Here is a 19,405-nt window from a genome sequence, read left to right as displayed (position 1 = left end):
ACAGGTGTAACATAATGGAGGAGCAGCTTTGCACTTACGCAATAGTACATTAGACAATGGTTATTTTCTGATTACCATGAAAAAAGTATGTGCACCCATAATTTATGGAATATACAGGACATAATAAGTTTTTGGAGTCTCGCTACAATAGACACACAAAATCGCTATTTATTGGTATCAATTAACATTAAAAAAAATCATCCGCACAAAAAAATATTAATTCCATAACGGCACAGGGCTATTACGAGAGGACAGGGCCGTCTCCCTATTCTGTCCCCTAGTTCTCAAGCAAAAATAACAACATGCTGAGTAGCTCTCATTGTGTTGCATACACTGTATTTTGTTATGAGCGATTTGTGCTATATTCTTGCTCAGGTTGTGGAGCCGGGGCGCCATTTGTGTCCAAGAAGGTGCAAATCTCCGCTGGCAGGTAGGGTCAAGACTAGGGGACAGAATAGGCCGACGGAATAATATCCCTGTACCACTCTGGATTTTTTTGTGGCGTCGTTGGTCTTGGTCCGGCGCCTCCGTTTTCTTGCAATGCCGCCCTCCTGCTTGCTTCGTGTGGATGACACCTCTCCTCGGCACAGCGCTCCTGCACAGGCGTATTTCTCTGCCTTGTCGAGGGCAGAGCAAAGTACTGCAGTGCGCTGGTGCCAGGAAAGGTCAAGGAGCCTCGGCACATGCGCACTGCAGTTCTTTGCTCTGCCCTCGACAAGGCAGAGAAGTGCGCCTGCGCAGGAGCGCTGTGCCGAGGAGACTGTGTGGATGACGAAGGGACGCGTCATCCACAAGAAGCAAGCAGGAGGACGGGGATCGTAAAAAGATGGGAGGCGCCGGACCAAGAAGGGCGACATCCCTCGAACCTGACCACCCCGCAGGTAAGTATAATAATAGTTATTTTTCTTCTCTTGCAGGTCGGGTTGGGGGCAGATATACAGCATTCTTTAATGCTGTATATCAGCCCGGAAAGGCGATGGCTGTATCTCTTATCAGCCAAACCTGGTGACAGGTTCTCTTTAAATGTGGATAATCCATTGATAAAAAGTACATTTTTATTCCAGAGAAATTCAAATTTTTCTTAATACGTAAACGACCTGTTAACGTCTATGGGTCGGACATGGATCTCCCTGAGAATCTGTCTCCAGAACTAATTCTAAATGAGAGGAAGAGTTACCAGTGTGAGACATGTAGTGACTGACCGTCTGTTCTCAAAATCACCCACGGCTGCACTGGGATCGCATCCAGCACAGTACAGCAGAGCTGAGCTTTGTCTCATTACAAACACAGCTGCAGCTTTCCTTCCATAGTGCTGTATGCTCTATTGCAGAGCTGTGCCAACTAAGACTTCCGTATCACAGGCAGCCAGTGTGGGGGGAGGGGAGCACAGCAGAACTTTGTTTTGTTGGAAACACTGATGTTGTTCTTTCCTAGTGTTGTCAGCTCTGCGGTACTGCCCTTCCCCCCCCCACACTGGCTGCCTGTGATACGGAAGCTGTGTCTAAGGCTAGGTTCACATTGCGTTAGGGCAGTCCGTTTAGCGCATAGCGCTACGGACTGCGCTGACGCAATGTCCCAATGTGACAATGCGATAACGCAATGTCCCGATCTGCGCTAGCGAGGAACGGACCGCGAACGCTGCAAGCAGCGTTCGAGGTCCGTCACTCAAATGACGGCACATCACTAGCGCCCGCCCAATGTGGGCGTGCGCTAGCGATGCGTTTACCATTACAAGCAATGGCGGCGTTAACTGACTACGTTACGCCGCGGTGTAACGTAGTCCGTTAAACGGGTTCACACAACGCAGTGTTAACTTAGCCTAAGCAGACAAAGTTCAGTTCTGCTAAGTACTGTCAGTCATTACATGTCTCAAACTGATAAAGACCCGCTTTCATTTACAACAGAATCCGGAGGCATATTCTCGGCGAGATCTTTGTCCCGTCCATACTCCTGAACAGCTCATTTACATATAAAGGAAACACTGAATTTTCATGTAATATGACATCAGATCACAGATGTCAAAGTGTCATTTTATTCATCTTTCTATGACTTGCATGCCCAAATAGACGGCGCTGGAGGGTTGACCCTTTTGACGTATTCCAACACAGCATACTAGAAAGAGACAAAAACCGCAGCATTAAAAACGCAGAAAAAAAACACTATGAAAAAACGCAAGTAATCTAATATAGGAAATAAGTGCAGAAATGCTGCAAAAAAATCTGCAACATCAAAAACTCAGCAAATGTTCATCCTGAGAACATGGCCTTCAAAAAAAGCCAAAAGATGGTGTGATATTGGGACATCATAGACCTATTCAGTGATGCAAGGACCTTTTATAAATAGGTATAAATCATCATCCCAAATGGAATTTTTTATGAAATGACCATACAAGGGACTCAACACATCTAACACTCTGAAATACCTTCACACAAAGGTGCGGCACTTATTACACAGATACAGAACCAAGCTCAATACAGAGATATCCAGTCACACTGCACGTTTATATCTATATACAGTGTGTGTATTGTATATGGTACTAAAGCTAGGCTCACTACATAGATGCTTTTACAGAACAAAGTTTACATACTGTAGCATAGCTGGAAAGGATTGAGTTACATCCCAGCTCTGCAGGGTCTTGATTAGATACACCTGCAGGGTTTCTCTACAGAGCAGGAAGTAGTTTCATGGAATGTCAGTCTCCTGAGAACGTGTCAGTCTCCTGAGAACGTGTCAGTCTCCTGAGAACGTGTCAGTCTCCTGAGAACGTGTCAGTCTCCTGAGAACGTGTCAGTCTCCTGAGAACGTGTCAGTCTCCTGAGAACGTGTCAGTCTCCTGAGAACGTGTCAGTCTCCTGAGAACGTGTCAGTCTCCTGAGAACGTGTCAGTCTCCTGAGAACGTGTCAGTCTCCTGAGAACGTGTCAGTCTCCTGAGAACGTGTCAGTCTCCTGAGAACGTGTCAGTCTCCTGAGAACGTGTCAGTCTCCTGAGAACGTGTCAGTCTCCTGAGAACGTGTCAGTCTCCTGAGAACGTGTCAGTCTCCTGAGAACGTGTCAGTCTCCTGAGAACGTGTCAGTCTCCTGAGAACGTGTCAGTCTCCTGAGAACGTGTCAGTCTGCTGAATGAAGCAGGGTGAGTGTGCTTCTGATGAGTGATCAGTCAAAATGTGAACTATAGCTGAAAGAGAGACGTGACGGGATCTCTCCATGAATGGAGACTGTGCTAAGCAGTGTGTTTGAGAGAGCTGCTGAGAACCGTGCGGAAGCTGCAGCCTGTTCAGTGTGAACCGTGCTCAAAGTTGAACACTTATGTTTGATGCTGGAGCTCGGGCTGAAGGTCATACTGAGACTGGTGGGATCGGGCCTCTTCTGTGTATGAAGTCTGCTCCGTGAGAAAGGACTAATCTGTGCGGGTGAGCCGCACTGACACATGTGGCCATCACTACACAGTGCTCCAAATGCAATATTATGCAAATTACATTTTTCTCGGATTTTGCTAAATGGTCGGTGCCAATGACTGTCAGTCTAATAAAAGTCATCACCCGTTGGATTATACATCGAATTTTATTGAAGAAACCTCCCAATGATAATAACAGTATAATCTCCAAAATGAATAAAACCTCACAATGCACTGTTCCACATTATTAGGCCCAGTAGAATTTCTAAATATTTGATGTGTTTTAAAGAACTAAAAATGCTCATTTGTGGAATTTGCAGCATTAGGAGGTCACATTCACTGAACTAAAAAGCTATTTAACTCCAAAACCTCCTAACAGGCCAAGTTACATGTAACATAGGCCCCTTCTTTGATGTCACCTTCACAATTCTTGCATCCATTGAACTTGTGAGTTTTTGGAGAGTTTCTGCTTGTATTTCTTTGCATGAAGTCAGAATCGCCTCCCAGAGCCGCTGTTTTGATGTAGAGAATTACAGAAGGCTAGCACTCGACAGTTCTGAAGGTGACGGTGCAAATGAACGGAACCCGTGGTCCTCTCAATCATAGAACGTAAAATCACTGCACTCGTACGATGAAGAGATTCAATTCATGTGGATGCTTTTATTAAGTAAATGTTCAGGTGAGGCGATAAGTACAAAACGTTTCGGCCAGCCCGTGGCCTTGATCACTAAATCGCTGAAACAAATAGAGCGAAAAAAATACTAAATACCTATTCTCAGGACAAAGACAAGATTACATATACATATATACATATATACAGTTCAGAAAACATGCCAATGCTTGTGTTTGAGGAAATAGAAGCCATTTTAGGCTTGACCTAAACATCATTAACAAGGAACCAAAAGGCAAAGGAACAAGAGAGATACAGTACATAATTGGATATAGTAGAGACGGTATGAAAAGATGGTTCAGCGTACCCTAAGGTAGTGGATTCTTCCCTTGTAAGCGCAGATGTTGCTGCTGGGGTGTTCAGCCAAGAGGAAAAAAAGGGGGTTAACAACCTGAAAAGGGTAATGGGAGAGATGAGCGAGGGTGCTTTTATGACCTCAGGTATAGTTATAGGTAGGTATAGTGTGGCCACCATAGGGTGTATGTACTTCACCTTAGTATTAATAATGTTGTGGTTGCCGTGATGAAGGGCAGACTGGTAAATTTCAACGGCTGTATGGGTAGACATGGGTAGATATAGATATATTAGATATTCTGGTGTGTAAAATGAATCAATAAATGATAGAAGGTTACAAGTACATAACTACCTCTGTGCTTTAAGGGACCAGCCTGAGTACAAGTAGGATACCTTGGGAAAGTACAACCAATGATGTAAGGAAATTCGTATGGCTTAGAGGTACAGGTGCTGTAGTTGCCGTGGTATAGGGCAGACAAGTCTACGTACCATATGCTGTATTGACAGATAAAATAACATAAAGCTCTCAGCGTGTAGGTAGAAAAAAGGTTATTCGGGGTATGTTTTACAAATCTATATATACATACATATATGTATAGCTACCTGTGCGCTATAGGAGACCAACCAGAGCAACGCTCGAATATCTTAGAGGAGTTCACCCAGTATTGTGGGAAGATTTGTGTAACTGTGAAGAAGGGCAGTAGGGAGTACGTAAGTCTCTAAGATGCTATTATTAACATGTATGCAGCAGAGAGAAGGAAGAAAAAACTACCTGCTGGGTTGTGGAGCCAGTCAAAGCCAGTGTATAATGTACTAAGCCACCGGAGTAGGGGACCCAATGTCACTAGAAAGAGGAAGGAGTCATGAATATGGCGCTTGGCTAGTGTTTATATAGCATAGGAAACTTATCTGTAAATGGTTGCTCACATCCGTCCTCGGGAGTCCGTGGAGACAGGTAGCCAGGACCAGCGTTGGTGGTCAAGTGAGAAGAGCAGACACTAACCGTGTCACTGCATGGGGTAGCGCTTGTCTAAAGGAGCCCAAAAGGCTCCTATTTATGGTCCCGGGTGAAGATGCGTCCGGGACCAGTGTAGGGACGCCGGCGCATGCGCAATGGCGATTCTGGCCGCTCGCGCGTGCGCAGTGGAAGCGGAACGCATCAGTCTGCCACAGAATGGCTGGGCCTGCGCAGTATATGCAAGCCCAGGCCAGTCGATGACCGAATGGAAGGAGCGCTTGTCCTGTAAGGACAGAAGAGAAAGGGGCAGCGCCGTAGGCGCTGTAGATAGAACGCTACTGTGAGAGGACATAGGTGCTAGTGCCGTGCCTTGTATGTGGACACTTATTAGAAAATGCTGTAGAGATGTGGGGGAGCGCTATGATGAGATAGATTAAGCGCTGTGTATTGAAGCATATTTCATGAGGATACATAATGGGCAGTATAACACGGTCACATAATTAAACATACAAATGCATGGTAGGAGTCCAAACTTAAATGAAATAAATGAAATAAAAGAAATGAACCCATGAAAGAAAAAGGAAAAGAATGAAAAGAATGAAATGAATGAAATAAATAAGAATGGATGAACTAAATGGAAATAAATAAAACTAATGGATACTTCAATGAATGAAGTAATGAAAAAATGAAAAAATAATAATGAAAATGAAATGAAAAATAAACTAAAAAATAAAAATTGATAAAAAGAATTGAAAAAATAATAGAAAAAATAAAAATAAAACTGGGTATTAATAAACTGGCTATGGAGGAACACAATCTTACCGTCTCTATTGTGCCGAAAGGTGAGGCTACTAGTGCAGATGATTAAGTCTAGAGAAAATAAATGAATATATTAAGTCATATTAACCAGTCTATCTCTCGGTTCAATCCCCTAGGGTGAAGGCTATCAAGGGTATAGATCCAGAACGTTTCTCGCTGTTTTAGTAATCGAACATGGTTTCCTCCCCTTCTTGGGCGAGGTACTCTTTCTATAATCTGAAACCTAAGTTGTGACACATTGTGTCTTGCCTCCTTGAAATGCAGTGGTAATGGTAACCAGGTTTTTTCGCATCTAATGGTGGATTTGTGGCTAGATATTCTATCTTTAATGGCCTGAGTCGTTTCTCCCACATATAGTAATCCGCATGGGCACTTGATGATGTAGACCACATAGTTTGTGTCACAAGTGTAGTGTTCCTTAATGGGATATGACTTCCCGGTCCGTGGGTGGACCACCTCATTGCCTTTAATAACGTTGGAACAGCAGCGACAGCTCAAACAGGGGAAAGTACCTGTTCTGCTGTGGCCCGTCAGAGTTCTGTTTTGAGCCGTTTTTTGTGACCCTAAATCTGCTCTTACTACTTTGTCCCTTATATTCTTGGGTCGTCTAGTGCACATCAACGGTGGATCTTTGAAAATGGGGATGTTGGGATAGGCCTTGTTGAGAAGAGGCCAGTGTCCTCGAATCAAGTTATGTATTTTGTTTATTGTGGGGTGATAATTATGTACAAAGGGTAGACGAGGATTTTTTTGTTTCTGTGTCCCTGAGTTTAGGTTGTCAGAGTCATGGAGTGCTCTAGAGGATTCCGTGTTCAGGAGATCCAATGGGTACTGGCGGGCTTTGAACTTGTCAAACATTTGATGTAAACGGCCTCCCACCCTCATAGATCTTGTGCTGGATGATTCTCCAAAGGTTCTCTATAGGGTTGAGGTCAGGGGAAGATGGTGGCCGCACCATGAGTTCATCTCCTTTTATGCCCATAGCAGCCAATGACTCAGAGGTTTCTTTGCAGTATGAGATGGGGCATTGTCAGCATGAAGATCATTTTGCTCCTGACGTTTCTGCTTTTTATACCATGGAAGAAAGTTGTCAGTCAGAGACTCTATGTACTTTGCAGAGGTCATTCTCAAACCTTCAGGAACCTTAAAGGGCCCTACCAGCTGTTTCCCCATGATTCCGGCCCAAAACATGACTCCTCCACCTCCTTGCTAACGTCGCAGCCTTGTTGGGACATGGTGGCCATCCACCAACCATCCACTACTCCATCCATCTGGACCATCCAGGGTTGCTCGACACTCATCAGTAACCAAGACTGTTTGGAAATTAATCCTCATGTATGTCTGGGCCCACTGCAACCGTTTCTGCTTGTGAACACTGTTTAGGGGTGGCCGAATAGTAGGTTTATGCACCACAGCAAGCCTTTGAAGGATCCTACACCTTGAGGTTCGAGGGATTCCAGAGGCACCAGCAGCTTCAAATAACTGCTGCTTTGTAATGGTATTTTGGCAGCTGCTCTCTTAATCCAATGAATTTGTCTGGCAGAAACCTTCCTCGTTATGCCTTTGTGCGGTTCTCCCCATTAGGCCGTGTGGTGAGAACCGCAAGTATCGCTAGTTACTATGTTACTATGGACAATACCTGTTTTGTGTGATTGAGCTGGGACTAGCCCAGCCAGTATCCAGGTTGGTCCTGTTTAGTTAGCGCCTGGACAAGGCCTGGATTTATGTTCATGAGTTTGTTGTTTTGGCGCTGTGGAATTCAATAAAAACTGCATGTGTTTGGACCAAAACTGCATTGCCTGTGTGAACTAAGGACTAATGCTTACCAGTGCGAGTGAGGCCCCTACAATACAAACTGTGGGGGAAATAAGTATTACTGTTTAACAGTCTATAATTTTAAGGCTCGGTTAATTTTAACATTGAGAGACAGAATTTCAAAAATCAAAATCCAGAAAATCACATTGTATAAATTATATAAATGTCTTTGCATTTTGCAGTGAGAAATAAGTATTTGATCCCTCTGGCAAACAAGACTTAATACTTGGTGGCAAAACCCTTGTTGGCAAGCCCAGCAGTCAGATGTCTTTGTAGTTGATGATGAGGTTTGCGCACATGTCTGGAGGAATTTTGCTCCATTCCTTTTTGCAGATCATCTCTAAATCATTACGATTTTGAGGCTGTCACTTGGCAACTCGGAGCTTCATCTCCCTCCATATTGTTTCTATGGGATTAAGGTCTGCAGACTGGCTAGGCCACTCCATGACCTTAATGTGCTTCTTTTTGAGCCTCTCCTTTGTTGCCTTGGCTGTATGTTTTGGGTCATTGTCTTGCTGGAAGACCCAGCCACGACCCATTTTTAATGTCCTGGTTGAGGGAAGGAGGTTGTCACTCAGGATTTTACAGTACATGGCTGCATCCATTTTCCCATTGATGAGGTGAAGTAATCCTGTGCCATTAGAGAAACACCCCCAAAACATAATGTTTCCACCTCCATGCTTGACAGTGGGCATGGTGTTCTTTGGGTTATAGGCAGCATTTCTCTTCCTCCAAACACGGCGAGTTGAGTTAATGCCAAAGAGGTCATTTTTGCCTCATCTGACCACAGCACCTTCTCCCAATCACTCACAGAATCATCCAGGTGTTCATTGGCAAACGTTAGACGGGCCTGCACATGTGCCTTCTGGAGCAGGGGGACCTTGTGGGCACTGCAGGATTTTAAACCTTTACGGCGTAATGTGTTACCAATGGTTTTCTTGGTGACTGTGGTCCCAGCTGCCTTGAGATCATTGACAAGTTCCCCCCATGTAGTTTTAGGCTGCTCTCTCACCTTCCTCATGATCAAGGATACCCCACGAGGTGAGATTTTGCATGGTGCCCCAGATCGATGTCGATTGACAGTCATTTTGTATTTCTTCCATTTTCTTACTATTGCACCAACAGTTATCTCCTTCTCACCCAGCGTCTTACTTATGGTTTTGTAGCCCATTCCAGCTTTGTGCAGGTCTATGATCTTGTCCCTGACATCCTCATAAAGCTCTTTGGTCTTTCCCATGTTGTAGAGGTTAGAGTCTGACTGATAATGGAGTCTGTGGACAGGAGTCTTTTATAAAGGTGACTATGTAAGACAGCTGTCTGTAATGCAGGTAACTAGTTGATTAGGAGTCTAACTGGTCTGTAGGAGCCAGAACTCTAAGGCCTCTTTCACACTTATGTCTTTCAGCTCCCGTCACAATCCATCGTTTTTTGAGAATGCAGAATCCTGCATTTTTTTAATAGACTTCTATTCGCGATGGATTGCGATGGATGGCCATCCGTTTCATCCATCTTTCACTGGATCCTGCATAAAAAAACGGTCCGTCGGGCAGAGAAAACGTTCAGAGGAACATTTTTTCTGCATGTCGGAAAATCGGTCAGCTACGCATCCTGCGCTGCCCGTCACTGGCTACAATGGAAGCCTATGGGTGCAGGATGCGTCGCTTCCTGTGAAAAGCGGGAATCCAGCGACGCGTCCAGCCTTTTCAAAGAGCATGCGTGGAAGAATTTCCAGTCGGGGAAATTCTCTCTCGCTCGCTCTCTTTCTCTTTTTACTATTGATGCTGCCTATGCAGCAGCAGCATTATTATTATTATTATTATTATTATTATTATTATTATTATTATTATTATTATTATTTATTTATATAGCACCATTAATTCCATGGTGCTATTCATGAGAAGGGGTTCCATCAAAATACACATATCACTTACAGTAAACAAACTAACAATGACGGACTGATACAGAGGGGCGAGGACCCTGCCCTTGTGGGCTTACATTCTACAGGATTGTGGGGAAGGAGACAGTAGGTCGGGGGTTGCAGTAGCTCCGATGGTGTTGAGGTGGCCGTGTGGTCATTACAGGCTGTAAGGTTCCTTGAAGAGATGGGTTTTCAGGTTTCTTTTGAAGGATCCAAAAGTAGTGGATAACCGGATGTGTTGGGGCAGAGAATTCCAGATGATGGGGGATATTCGGGAGAAGTCTTGGAGGCGATTGGGTGAGGAGCGAGTAAGTGTGGAGGAGAGAAGGAGGTCTTGGGAGGACCAGAGATTACGTGAGGGAAGATATTGAGAGATAAGTGTGGAAATATACGGAGGAGACAGGTTATGGATGGCTTTGTAGGTCAGTGTTAGTAGTTTAAACTGGATACGCTGGGAAATTGGGAGCCAGTGAAGGGATTTGCAAAGAGGGGAAGCAGGAGTGTAGCGAGGAGAGAGATTAATTAGTCGGGCAGCAGAGTTAAGGACGGACTGGAGTGGTGGGAGAGTGTTAGAAGGTAGGCCACAGAGGAGGATGTTGCAGTAGTCGAGGCGGGAGATGATTAGGGCATGCACAAGCATTTTATAGTAGCATCATTAGTAACAAGATATAATGTTAAAAATAATTTAAAAAAAATAAAAAATCGCAATATTCTCACCTACCGGCGTTCCCGCGCACCGTCAGCTAGCTTTTTCTTCCAGCATCTAGCGTTTCTTCCAGCAGCTAGCGTTTCTAGTAATACATTGCGACTTCTCGCGAGATTTCGCAATGTATTACTAGGAACGCTAGCTGCCGGGAGCATCGCTGCGTGGAACGGCGGTAGGTGAGAATATTGCATTTTTTTTTTGTTTGTTTTTTTTTTTAAAACCTAGTTTGTGTTGTGACAACCGCTGCGAAGACGCATACACAACAGGTGCACATAGGCTCAATGGGTCCGTTTTCTGTACAGGATCTGTAATGTCAACGTCTTGACGGATGCTGTGCAGATTTTGAAGACGGAAGTGTGAAAGAAGCCTTAATGGTTGGTAGGGGATCAAGTACTTATTTCTCACTGCAAAATACAAATACATTTATATAATTTATACAATGTGATTTTCTGGATGTTGTTTTTGATATTCTATCTCTCAATGTTAAAATTACCCTACCCTTAAAATTATAGACTGTTTATGTCTTTGTCAGTGGGCAAACCTACAAAATCAGCAAGGGATCAAATACTTATTTCCCCCACTGTAGAAGCAGATCATATATGATGTATCGGGCACTTATCCTGCATGTCACATATAGTGTGTGTCCACATAGTCTAGGATATATATATATATATATATATATATATATATATATATATATATATATATATATATATATATATATATATATATATATATATATATATATATATATATATATATATATATATATATATATATATATATGTTATATGCAGGATAATACGTGACTGCTATGTCTGTGCACATCCAGCACACAGATTGGTATATGTCTGGTATATGTTATACTAGACATAGTCACATATTCTCCGGTATATGGGACATGTTGCACTTTATGCAGAGACATTCGGTGGTATATACGCTGCACTGATCACACCTGGCCCTACAGGACATCGCGTAGTGTATGGCTCTGTACTGTATGTGACCCCCCTGTAGCTCGGCCCAGGCGTTGTCCGTGCAGGCCCCTCTATAGTGTTGTCTGCAGTCGCTCTATCTGGGACACTGTGATTTATTGGGCAGCCTGAACTTTTATGCAAGTTGGAAAAACATAATCGAAATTGTTAAAATCGAGAATCCAGAGAGGTTGATGCTTTTTTTTTAATGGCTGACTGGAGAGATGGTGACAAATAGCCGCTTCTTAGACCCCTCCGGTCCATTCATCAAGTGTCAGGTGAACTATTGATAAAGTATGAGCGTGGAAGGGGAGAAGCACCAGTATGTCCGGCCATGCGGTCTCTTCCCATACTGATACTTCTCTCCATTCCTCTTCTTATTACTCCACTATTTTGTGTTATACTGACGCGTGACAAAGAGACCACAGGGGTCAGGAAAGCGGCTATTTGTTGCCATCTTTTGAGCAATTAAAAGGCATCAGCCTCTGAGGACTCTCACTTTTGATTATTTTCTATTTACTAATAAACATGGTGCAAAGATCTTTTTTCTGTAACATAATCATTAGATCGTGCGATGACTTTGACCACAACTGACTCTGATCTGCATCACAACTGCTGCAGTAGATCACAGGGAGCCTCCACAGAGCGTCCGTGTCCACGTGGCGGGGGCCCTGCAGAGCGTTCGTGTGGCGGGGGCTCTTCACAGCGTCCACATGGTGGGGCCCTGTAGAGAGCGTCCGCGGGGCGGGGCCCTGTAGAGAGCGTCCGCGGGGCGGGGCCCTGTAGAGAGCGTCCGCGGGGCGGGGCCCTGTAGAGAGCGTCCGCGGGGCGGGGCCCTGTAGAGAGCGTCCGCGGGGCGGGGCCCTGTAGAGAGCGTCCGCGGGGCGGGGCCCTGTAGAGAGCGTCCGCGGGGCGGGGCCCTGTAGAGAGCGTCCGCGGGGCGGGGCCCCGTAGAGAGCGTCCATGGGGCGGGTCCAGGGCCCTGCAGACTGATCAGATGAGCAGCCTCCTGCCCTGCACTATGCGGAGCTCGTACCTACAATCTATCTCGTGTCCTGCTCACAGACAGCAGCTCCTATCTGGCGGGCAGAAGTGGCACTGCATGTGCGTAGCCTTAAAACTGTGATTCCACCGGCCCGGGCCATCATATATAGATACTTAGTGGTTGTGTCGAAAACAAAGTATATTTTAATCAACAGATCTTGGAATAAAAGTAAACTCCACAATTGGTTGTTTAAATGAACTGTTCCTCTGCTGAGAGAATCTTACACACATGCCCTGCTGTGTAATGGCCGAGTCTCACCGTGCAGGACCATGGTCTGATCGTACCACAGCAGGGAAGGAAGCAAAAGAGAGTACTCAGACAGGACAGCACGGGATCGCAGATTATTCTTTTTTGTGAGTAAAACATTTCCCTGCCTGTTTTTAAACAATATTTTACCCCAAAGAATGAGTTGTCTGTGATGCCTGCTGTAATGTCTGTACACGCTTTTGCTTCCTCCCATGGCCAGGAGATGTGGTATGATCAGACCTGTTCCTGCACGGTCGGACACGACCATTACACAGGGGCACATTTATATGATTATCTCAGGACAGAAATATATATATATATATATATATATAACACATCCAATTGTGGAGTTAGTTTTTATTCCAAGATCTGTTACTGAAAATATACTTTTGTCTGTGTCACCACCCCTTTAAGGTATAGTGCCGGTCCACACAGCCCTTATCAGATACCTGGGGGTCTATGCCCCGCTGCCCCCCGGACCCACCCCTGCCATTCTATATCCTGGTCATACAGCAGGATGATGACTCCCAGCTCAGCGGCTCCAGAGTCGGCCCCCCGTAGGGGGTTAAGCAGCGCAGCCCCCAGGTCCCAGGCAGCAGCCGCACTCGTACTTCGCCTCTCATTAACCTGTAATTATCTGCAGACACCAGGGAGATGATGCGCCGCTTAGAGCTCGCACATCGCTGTCATCGGCCTCCAAGGAATGATGTTCACTCTGCATTAAACGCTTCAGGACAAAATTGTTTCTGAGCATTCATTACTCGCCTCATCATCATCATCATCATATCCAGCTCTCATTATCTCTGAAAGCGATTCAGTTACCGAATCTGAGATTTAGAAAAAATCTGTTCACACTTCGTGGCCAAAATTGTGCAGTTTTTTTTGGTTTTTAGAGCAGGTGGATTTTGCTCTCTTGTCCTCTGTATACTGTACTAACGCCCTTATAACCTTTTCTTTTACGCAGTTTCATCACTGACTGTCCGCCATGACCGAAGAGTCAGACTGCAGATTCAGCAATCTGAGCCAAGATCAAGTCCCCATCCTCAATCAGGTTCTGACGGAGATCGTCCCCATCCATGGCCGGGGGAACTTCCCCACTATGGAGGTGAAACCCAAAGACATTATTCACGTAGTGAAGGAGCAGCTGATAAGGAAGAAAATCGCTATACGAGACATTCGACTCAACGGCTCCACGGCCAGTCACATCCTCATGCAGCAGAATGGGACCAGCTGCAAGGACTTGGACATCATTTTTGGCGTTGAACTTCCAGATGAGCAAGCCTTCCAGACAGTCAAGGACATCGTCTTGGATTCCCTCTTAGACTTTCTTCCAAAATGCGTCAACAAGGAGAAGATCACCGCGGTCACCATGAACGAGGCGTATGTCCAGAAGATGGTGAAGGTGTTCACAGACCATGACCGCTGGAGCTTAATCTCTCTATCCAACAACAGCGGGAAGAACGTGGAGCTGAAGTTTGTGAACTCCCTCCGTAGACAGTTTGAGTTTAGTGTGGACTCTTTCCAGATCATCCTGGACTCCATCCTCGATGTCTACACGGATGAGGACAGTGAGCTGACCCCAGATACCTACCCCACTGTTGTGGCTGAGAGCATGTACGGAGATTTCCAGGAAGCAATGGAACATTTAAGGGGCAAGCTTATCTCCACCAGGAATCCGGAGGAGATCCGCGGGGGAGGACTTCTAAAATACAGCAACCTCCTGGTCCGTGATTACAAGCCGGCCAGTGAGACAGAGATCAAGTGCCTGGAGCGTTACATGTGTTCCCGGTTCTTCATTGACTTTCCTGACGTGACTGAACAGCAGAGGAAAATCGAGTCTTACCTGCGCAATCATTTCATCGGGGAAGAGAAGACCAAGTACGACTATTTGATGACCCTGCGCTCCGTGGTCAATGAGAGCACGGTGTGTCTGATGGGGCACGAGCGCAGGCAGACTCTTAACATGATCACCATCTTAGCTCTGAAAGTCCTCGGAGAACAGAACATCATCCCCAACACGGCCAACGTGACGTGTTATTACCAGCCGGCCCCTTACATGAGCGACAGAAACTTCAGCAACTATTACATCCCTCAAGGACAGTCGGCTATCTTCTACCAGCCCTACCAGTTTCACATACACCTGCAGAGCGGGCTGGTGTAAGGAGCCGCACTCCCAGCTGTGAAATAAACTCTTCCCTCAGCGCACGTCGGGAAATGACTGTTTGTTCTGCAAAATATCACTTTATGTAAAGACTGGAAGAATATGAGCAGCGCCGTACAGGCCACACAGAATTGTCCTACATAAACTGCAGAGCCAATGACCATACTCAAGAGCTGCACTCTCTGTTCTGCTTCTTGTCTGTGAACAGACACTCCTATCCCATAATGGCAGCTACAGGGTTACTTTGGTTTACATACATTCTCACCTATGTTGTACATAGGTGATAACTGTCGGAGCAGTGTAGGTCCCACCGATTTCTAGAATCGGGGCTTTTTGAACCCTCACTCTCCCTTGGCCAACTTTGCGCAGGAAGAGTTGGAAGACGGGGAGCTTGGTGATCTTCATCAGTACCTTGCAGTCACAGGGTGCACGTATGACCAGCCCTGGAGGTATCTGTGAGACCTAGCTTAATCTAACAATTATCACCAATGCCGTGGACAAACCAGAATACCCCTTAAAGAAGGCCACATATGTGATAGAAGTAGGGTATTGGATAACCAGCCCTTGAGCCAATGATTGATTGCCTGGCGGATGATCGTTTCTCATCCATTTTTGTCAGTTTTAGCCCAATGTGAATGGACACCAGGTGTGAAGGCGATCCTGAGCAAACGGAATACTGGGAAATGTTATCTTGGGCTTCAGAGCTGCACTCGCTATTCTGCAGATTCAGGAATCAGTAACCTCATTCGGGTCCTGCAGTTTATGGGGCTAATTCTGGCGGAGACCTGTGCGGCGATGATCAGAATTGATCCCGTATTTAATGTGATGGTGGAGAAGCCTCCGCCTGCGGTGCCACGAGAAGCTGCTCTACAAGGGAACTCGTGTCATTAGTGGGTCTCTTATGTCTTTGATGTTTGTGGGGCTTTAGTAGCAAGAAGTGCTTTTCTATTCCATGTCGGGGGTCCTTGTGCTGTGTGTAATTTGTGGGGAGGTGGGACTGCGCTACCTGCGCCCTGATGTTGGGTGTTGCACCCCTGCGCGTTCGCTTTCATGATGAGTCACTTTGTATATTGGCTTTACTTCTCTTGTGCTGATCCCATCTCCAATCACATCCAGAGCTGCACTCTCAATACTGCTGCTCTTCTGTTGGCTCTCAGGCTGCATGACCTCACAAGGCTGCCTGCTGGTTCAGTGTCAGTACAGAGCATGGTCTGCTGTGGTGCATCATGGGAAATGTAGACTTGTGAATGCAGCTTGGGATGTGACTGGAGTATAAGAAACTTCAGTTGCACATGGGTAAAGCACATGACATTTGGTGGAGGAAAAAGTCGCCATCTGAGAATGTGGAGCACCAGAGCGAAGCTGGCCCGAGTTATCCAATCATGTGTCTAGGTCTGTGCGCTTCCAGTTAATGCTTATTATAGCACGAGCCCCCAACCTCCAGGACGGGTCTCCCCATTACCTTCTTCAGAAATGTAAACCCACAAGCCTGATGTCTGTGGTTCTGTTGTGACCAGCAAGACGCTATGAATAAAGTTTATAGATGGGAGGTAGTCACGCTGTAGCTCCTCGGAGGAGGGGTCACACGGACTTCCCACCCCCCAGGAACTAAATGCCACAGATCGTATACTATGGAGATCCATATCTATAGCATTCGGGAGGGTTCCTAAACCTGGTTCTTCTGGCAATGGTTTGTGACGATGTCCCCAAAGTGCCTGCACCCCAGATCCCCGCCCTGGAGTTCGTTCTACCGTCCTCTATCCTGATTTCCAGGATCGACCCTTCCGTCCGGCCGATGGGGTCACACCCTCGAGGTTTATTTACAGGAGCAATGTGAACATTTCTATTGTATCGTGTCTGTAGAGACGAGCAGCGTTCCCCTCTGCCTCTGACCTGTACATAGATCGACACTATTTTTCTATGGACCATGAATGCGCTGACATGAACTCTGTCATCTCGATGTTTCTGTTTTGTAGTTAAAGGGAAACTCAACATTTTACAACCTTTCATGGCAAATACATAAGAGTGACGTTAAATACTTCACTGGGGTTTTTTTTTAAGGGTTTTTTCACTTGTATTACTCCAGTCACAGCCAAAGCTGCATTCACTAATCAGCTGGTTGCCCTTGGACATAAATTGGTTTTGCTCCGCAGCCATGTGACTTCTGACTTCCCATAATGCACTGATTTCCCCTCAAATTAACAACCAGTCGGATTGTGACTGCAGCTTTGGATGTGACTAGAGTCTCGGACATATTGTGATTTGCGACTCCGCTTTATATGGTGCGGTGTAGTCACACGCGGCAGATTGGTTGCAGAACTTTCTGTGATTTCTATACATGTTTACAGATCCTCAGGCCGGGGCCACAAAAAATGTTCTTACCTGTTGGGTGGAGCGGGACACCATTTTTTTTCGTGGAGGGAAGGAGGGGACTCGGTATCTGGCCTGATCTCACTAATTCAGATTAGAATTGATAAACATTCGCCTCTTTTACCCAACTGAAGCTCAAATGTTGCCCTATAGGGAACCTGTTGGGATGATTTTACGAGCCGGCGCTGTGCAAATAAGCCTGGCAGTACATTGGGAGCATCTCCATATTTTTGGCTTTTGTTACCCCCTCTAATGCACCTGCAGGTTATTTGCATGTGGCTTCAAAGCTGGATTTCTTAGTAAATTTGGGAAATCTTGGGCTTAAAAAAAAAAAAAAAAAAAAGACATTGAAATCAACGGTCCATTTTCTTTATATGTTACGACAATTTCCATTGTCGTTGATAATTAATCTGCCCTACCAGTGGTGGTCCCATCCCCTTCCAATTACCCGCCTACTTTTTGTAAACACTTTTTAGAAGTGTCAGCATAAAGAAAAATGTGTCCAGGTATCAGTACGTACCAAACTTTGCTACATTTGTATTTCAAAATAGTGCTGCAACACTGTGATAGATTCTCCTTATTGTCCTTGGTGGGGTGAGCTCATAGATACATTGTTTCCAGTGGGTTGAAAACAGACATTTTATTTTTGATGAGGTGCCCATTTGGTTACATCGTCTCTGATGGGTCCAACCCATCGTAGTTCACCAAACGTTTACATTGTCTCAACTGGTTACAGTCGTCCACTGTTAAGTTACACTGTCTCCGCTGAGTCCATGAGTGGTTACAGTGGTCCTCCTTGGCATTGTCAGTGGTCCACTGCTTGGTTGCATCATCTCCGGGGGGTCTACAGTTAGTTACAGTGGTACACTTCTCAGTTACATTGTTTCTAGTGGGGCTGAAGCTCACTTACATTGTCTCCTGGTTACAGTGGTCCACTGCTCTGTTATAGCAGGTCCACGACTGGTTACAGTGGTCCACTGCTTAGTTGCATCGTCTTGGGGGATCCACGACAGGTTCCAGAGGTCAAGTCCTCAGTTACACTGTTTCCAGAGGGTCCACGACTGGTTATAGTGGTCCAGAGCTCGGTTACACTGTCTCCGGAGGGTCCACGACTAGTTCCAGAGGTCCAGAGCTCGGTTACACTCTCTGAACGATCCACTACTGGCTACAGTGGTCCAGAACTTGGTTACAATGTCTCCGGACGATCCACCACTGGTTACAGCGGTCCAGAGCTCGGTTACACTGTCTCCGGACGATCCACCACTGGTTACAGCGGTCCAGAGCTCAGTTACACTGAACGATCCACGACTGGTTACAGCAGGCCAGAGCTCGGTTACACTGATTCCGGAGGGTCTATGACTGGTTACAGCGGTCCAGTGCTTGGTTACTCTGTCTCCGGACAATCCACCACTGGTTACAATGGTCCAGAGCTCGGTTACACTGTTTCTGGAGTGTTTATGACTGGTTACAGCGGTCCAGAGCTCGGTTACACTGTTTCTGGAGTGTCTATGACTGGTTACAGCGGTCCAGAGCTCGGTTACACTGTTTCTGGAGTGTCTATGACTGGTTACAGCGGTCCAGAGCTCGGTTACACTGTGTCTGGACGATCCACGACTGGTTACAGTGGTCTAGAGCTCGGTTACACTGTCTCCGGACGATCAACCACTGGTTACAGCGGTCCAGAGCTCGGTTACACTGTCTCCTGACGATCCACCACTGGTTACAGCGGTCCAGAGCTCGGTTACACTGTCTCCTGACGATCAACCACTGGTTACAGCGGTCCAGAGCTCGGTTACACTGTCTCCTGACGATCAACCACTGGTTACAGCGGTCCAGAGCTCGGTTACACTGTCTCCTGACGATCAACCACTGGTTACAGCGATCCAGAGCTCGGTTACACTGTCTCCGGATGATCAACCACTGGTTACAGCGGTCCAGAGCTCGGTTACACTGTCTTCGGATGATCAACCACTGGTTACAGCGGTCCAGAGCTCGGTTACACTGTCTCCGGATGATCAACCACTGGTTACAGCGGT

General features: G+C 46.0%; 1 protein-coding gene and 1 long non-coding RNA gene across 4 annotated transcripts in view; one reads left to right on the top strand and one right to left on the bottom strand.

The window, feature by feature from the left end:
- TENT5D (terminal nucleotidyltransferase 5D) overlaps positions 1-17,035 on the top strand; it is a 30,383-nt gene extending 13,348 nt beyond the window's left edge. For all 3 annotated transcript variants that reach the window (XM_069746131.1, XM_069746133.1, XM_069746132.1), the window contains exon 3: positions 13,803-17,035. In XM_069746131.1, the coding sequence (XP_069602232.1) occupies positions 13,824-14,999 (1,176 nt within the window). In that variant the 5' untranslated portion in view covers positions 13,803-13,823 and the 3' untranslated portion in view covers positions 15,000-17,035. The remainder of the gene's footprint in view (positions 1-13,802) is intronic.
- Positions 4,037-5,771, bottom strand: LOC138667112 (uncharacterized). The gene is made up of 2 exons (XR_011318604.1): positions 4,964-5,771; positions 4,037-4,855 (listed from the first exon to the last, which is right to left on the bottom strand). It is a non-coding gene; the product is annotated as an uncharacterized lncRNA (long non-coding RNA).
- Positions 17,036-19,405: the final 2,370 nt, after the last annotated feature.

Source organism: Ranitomeya imitator, chromosome 2, assembly GCF_032444005.1.
Source record: "Ranitomeya imitator isolate aRanImi1 chromosome 2, aRanImi1.pri, whole genome shotgun sequence".
In the NCBI taxonomy this organism is placed as follows: domain Eukaryota; kingdom Metazoa; phylum Chordata; class Amphibia; order Anura; family Dendrobatidae; genus Ranitomeya; species Ranitomeya imitator.
This window is presented reverse-complemented; position numbering and strand designations above follow the sequence as displayed.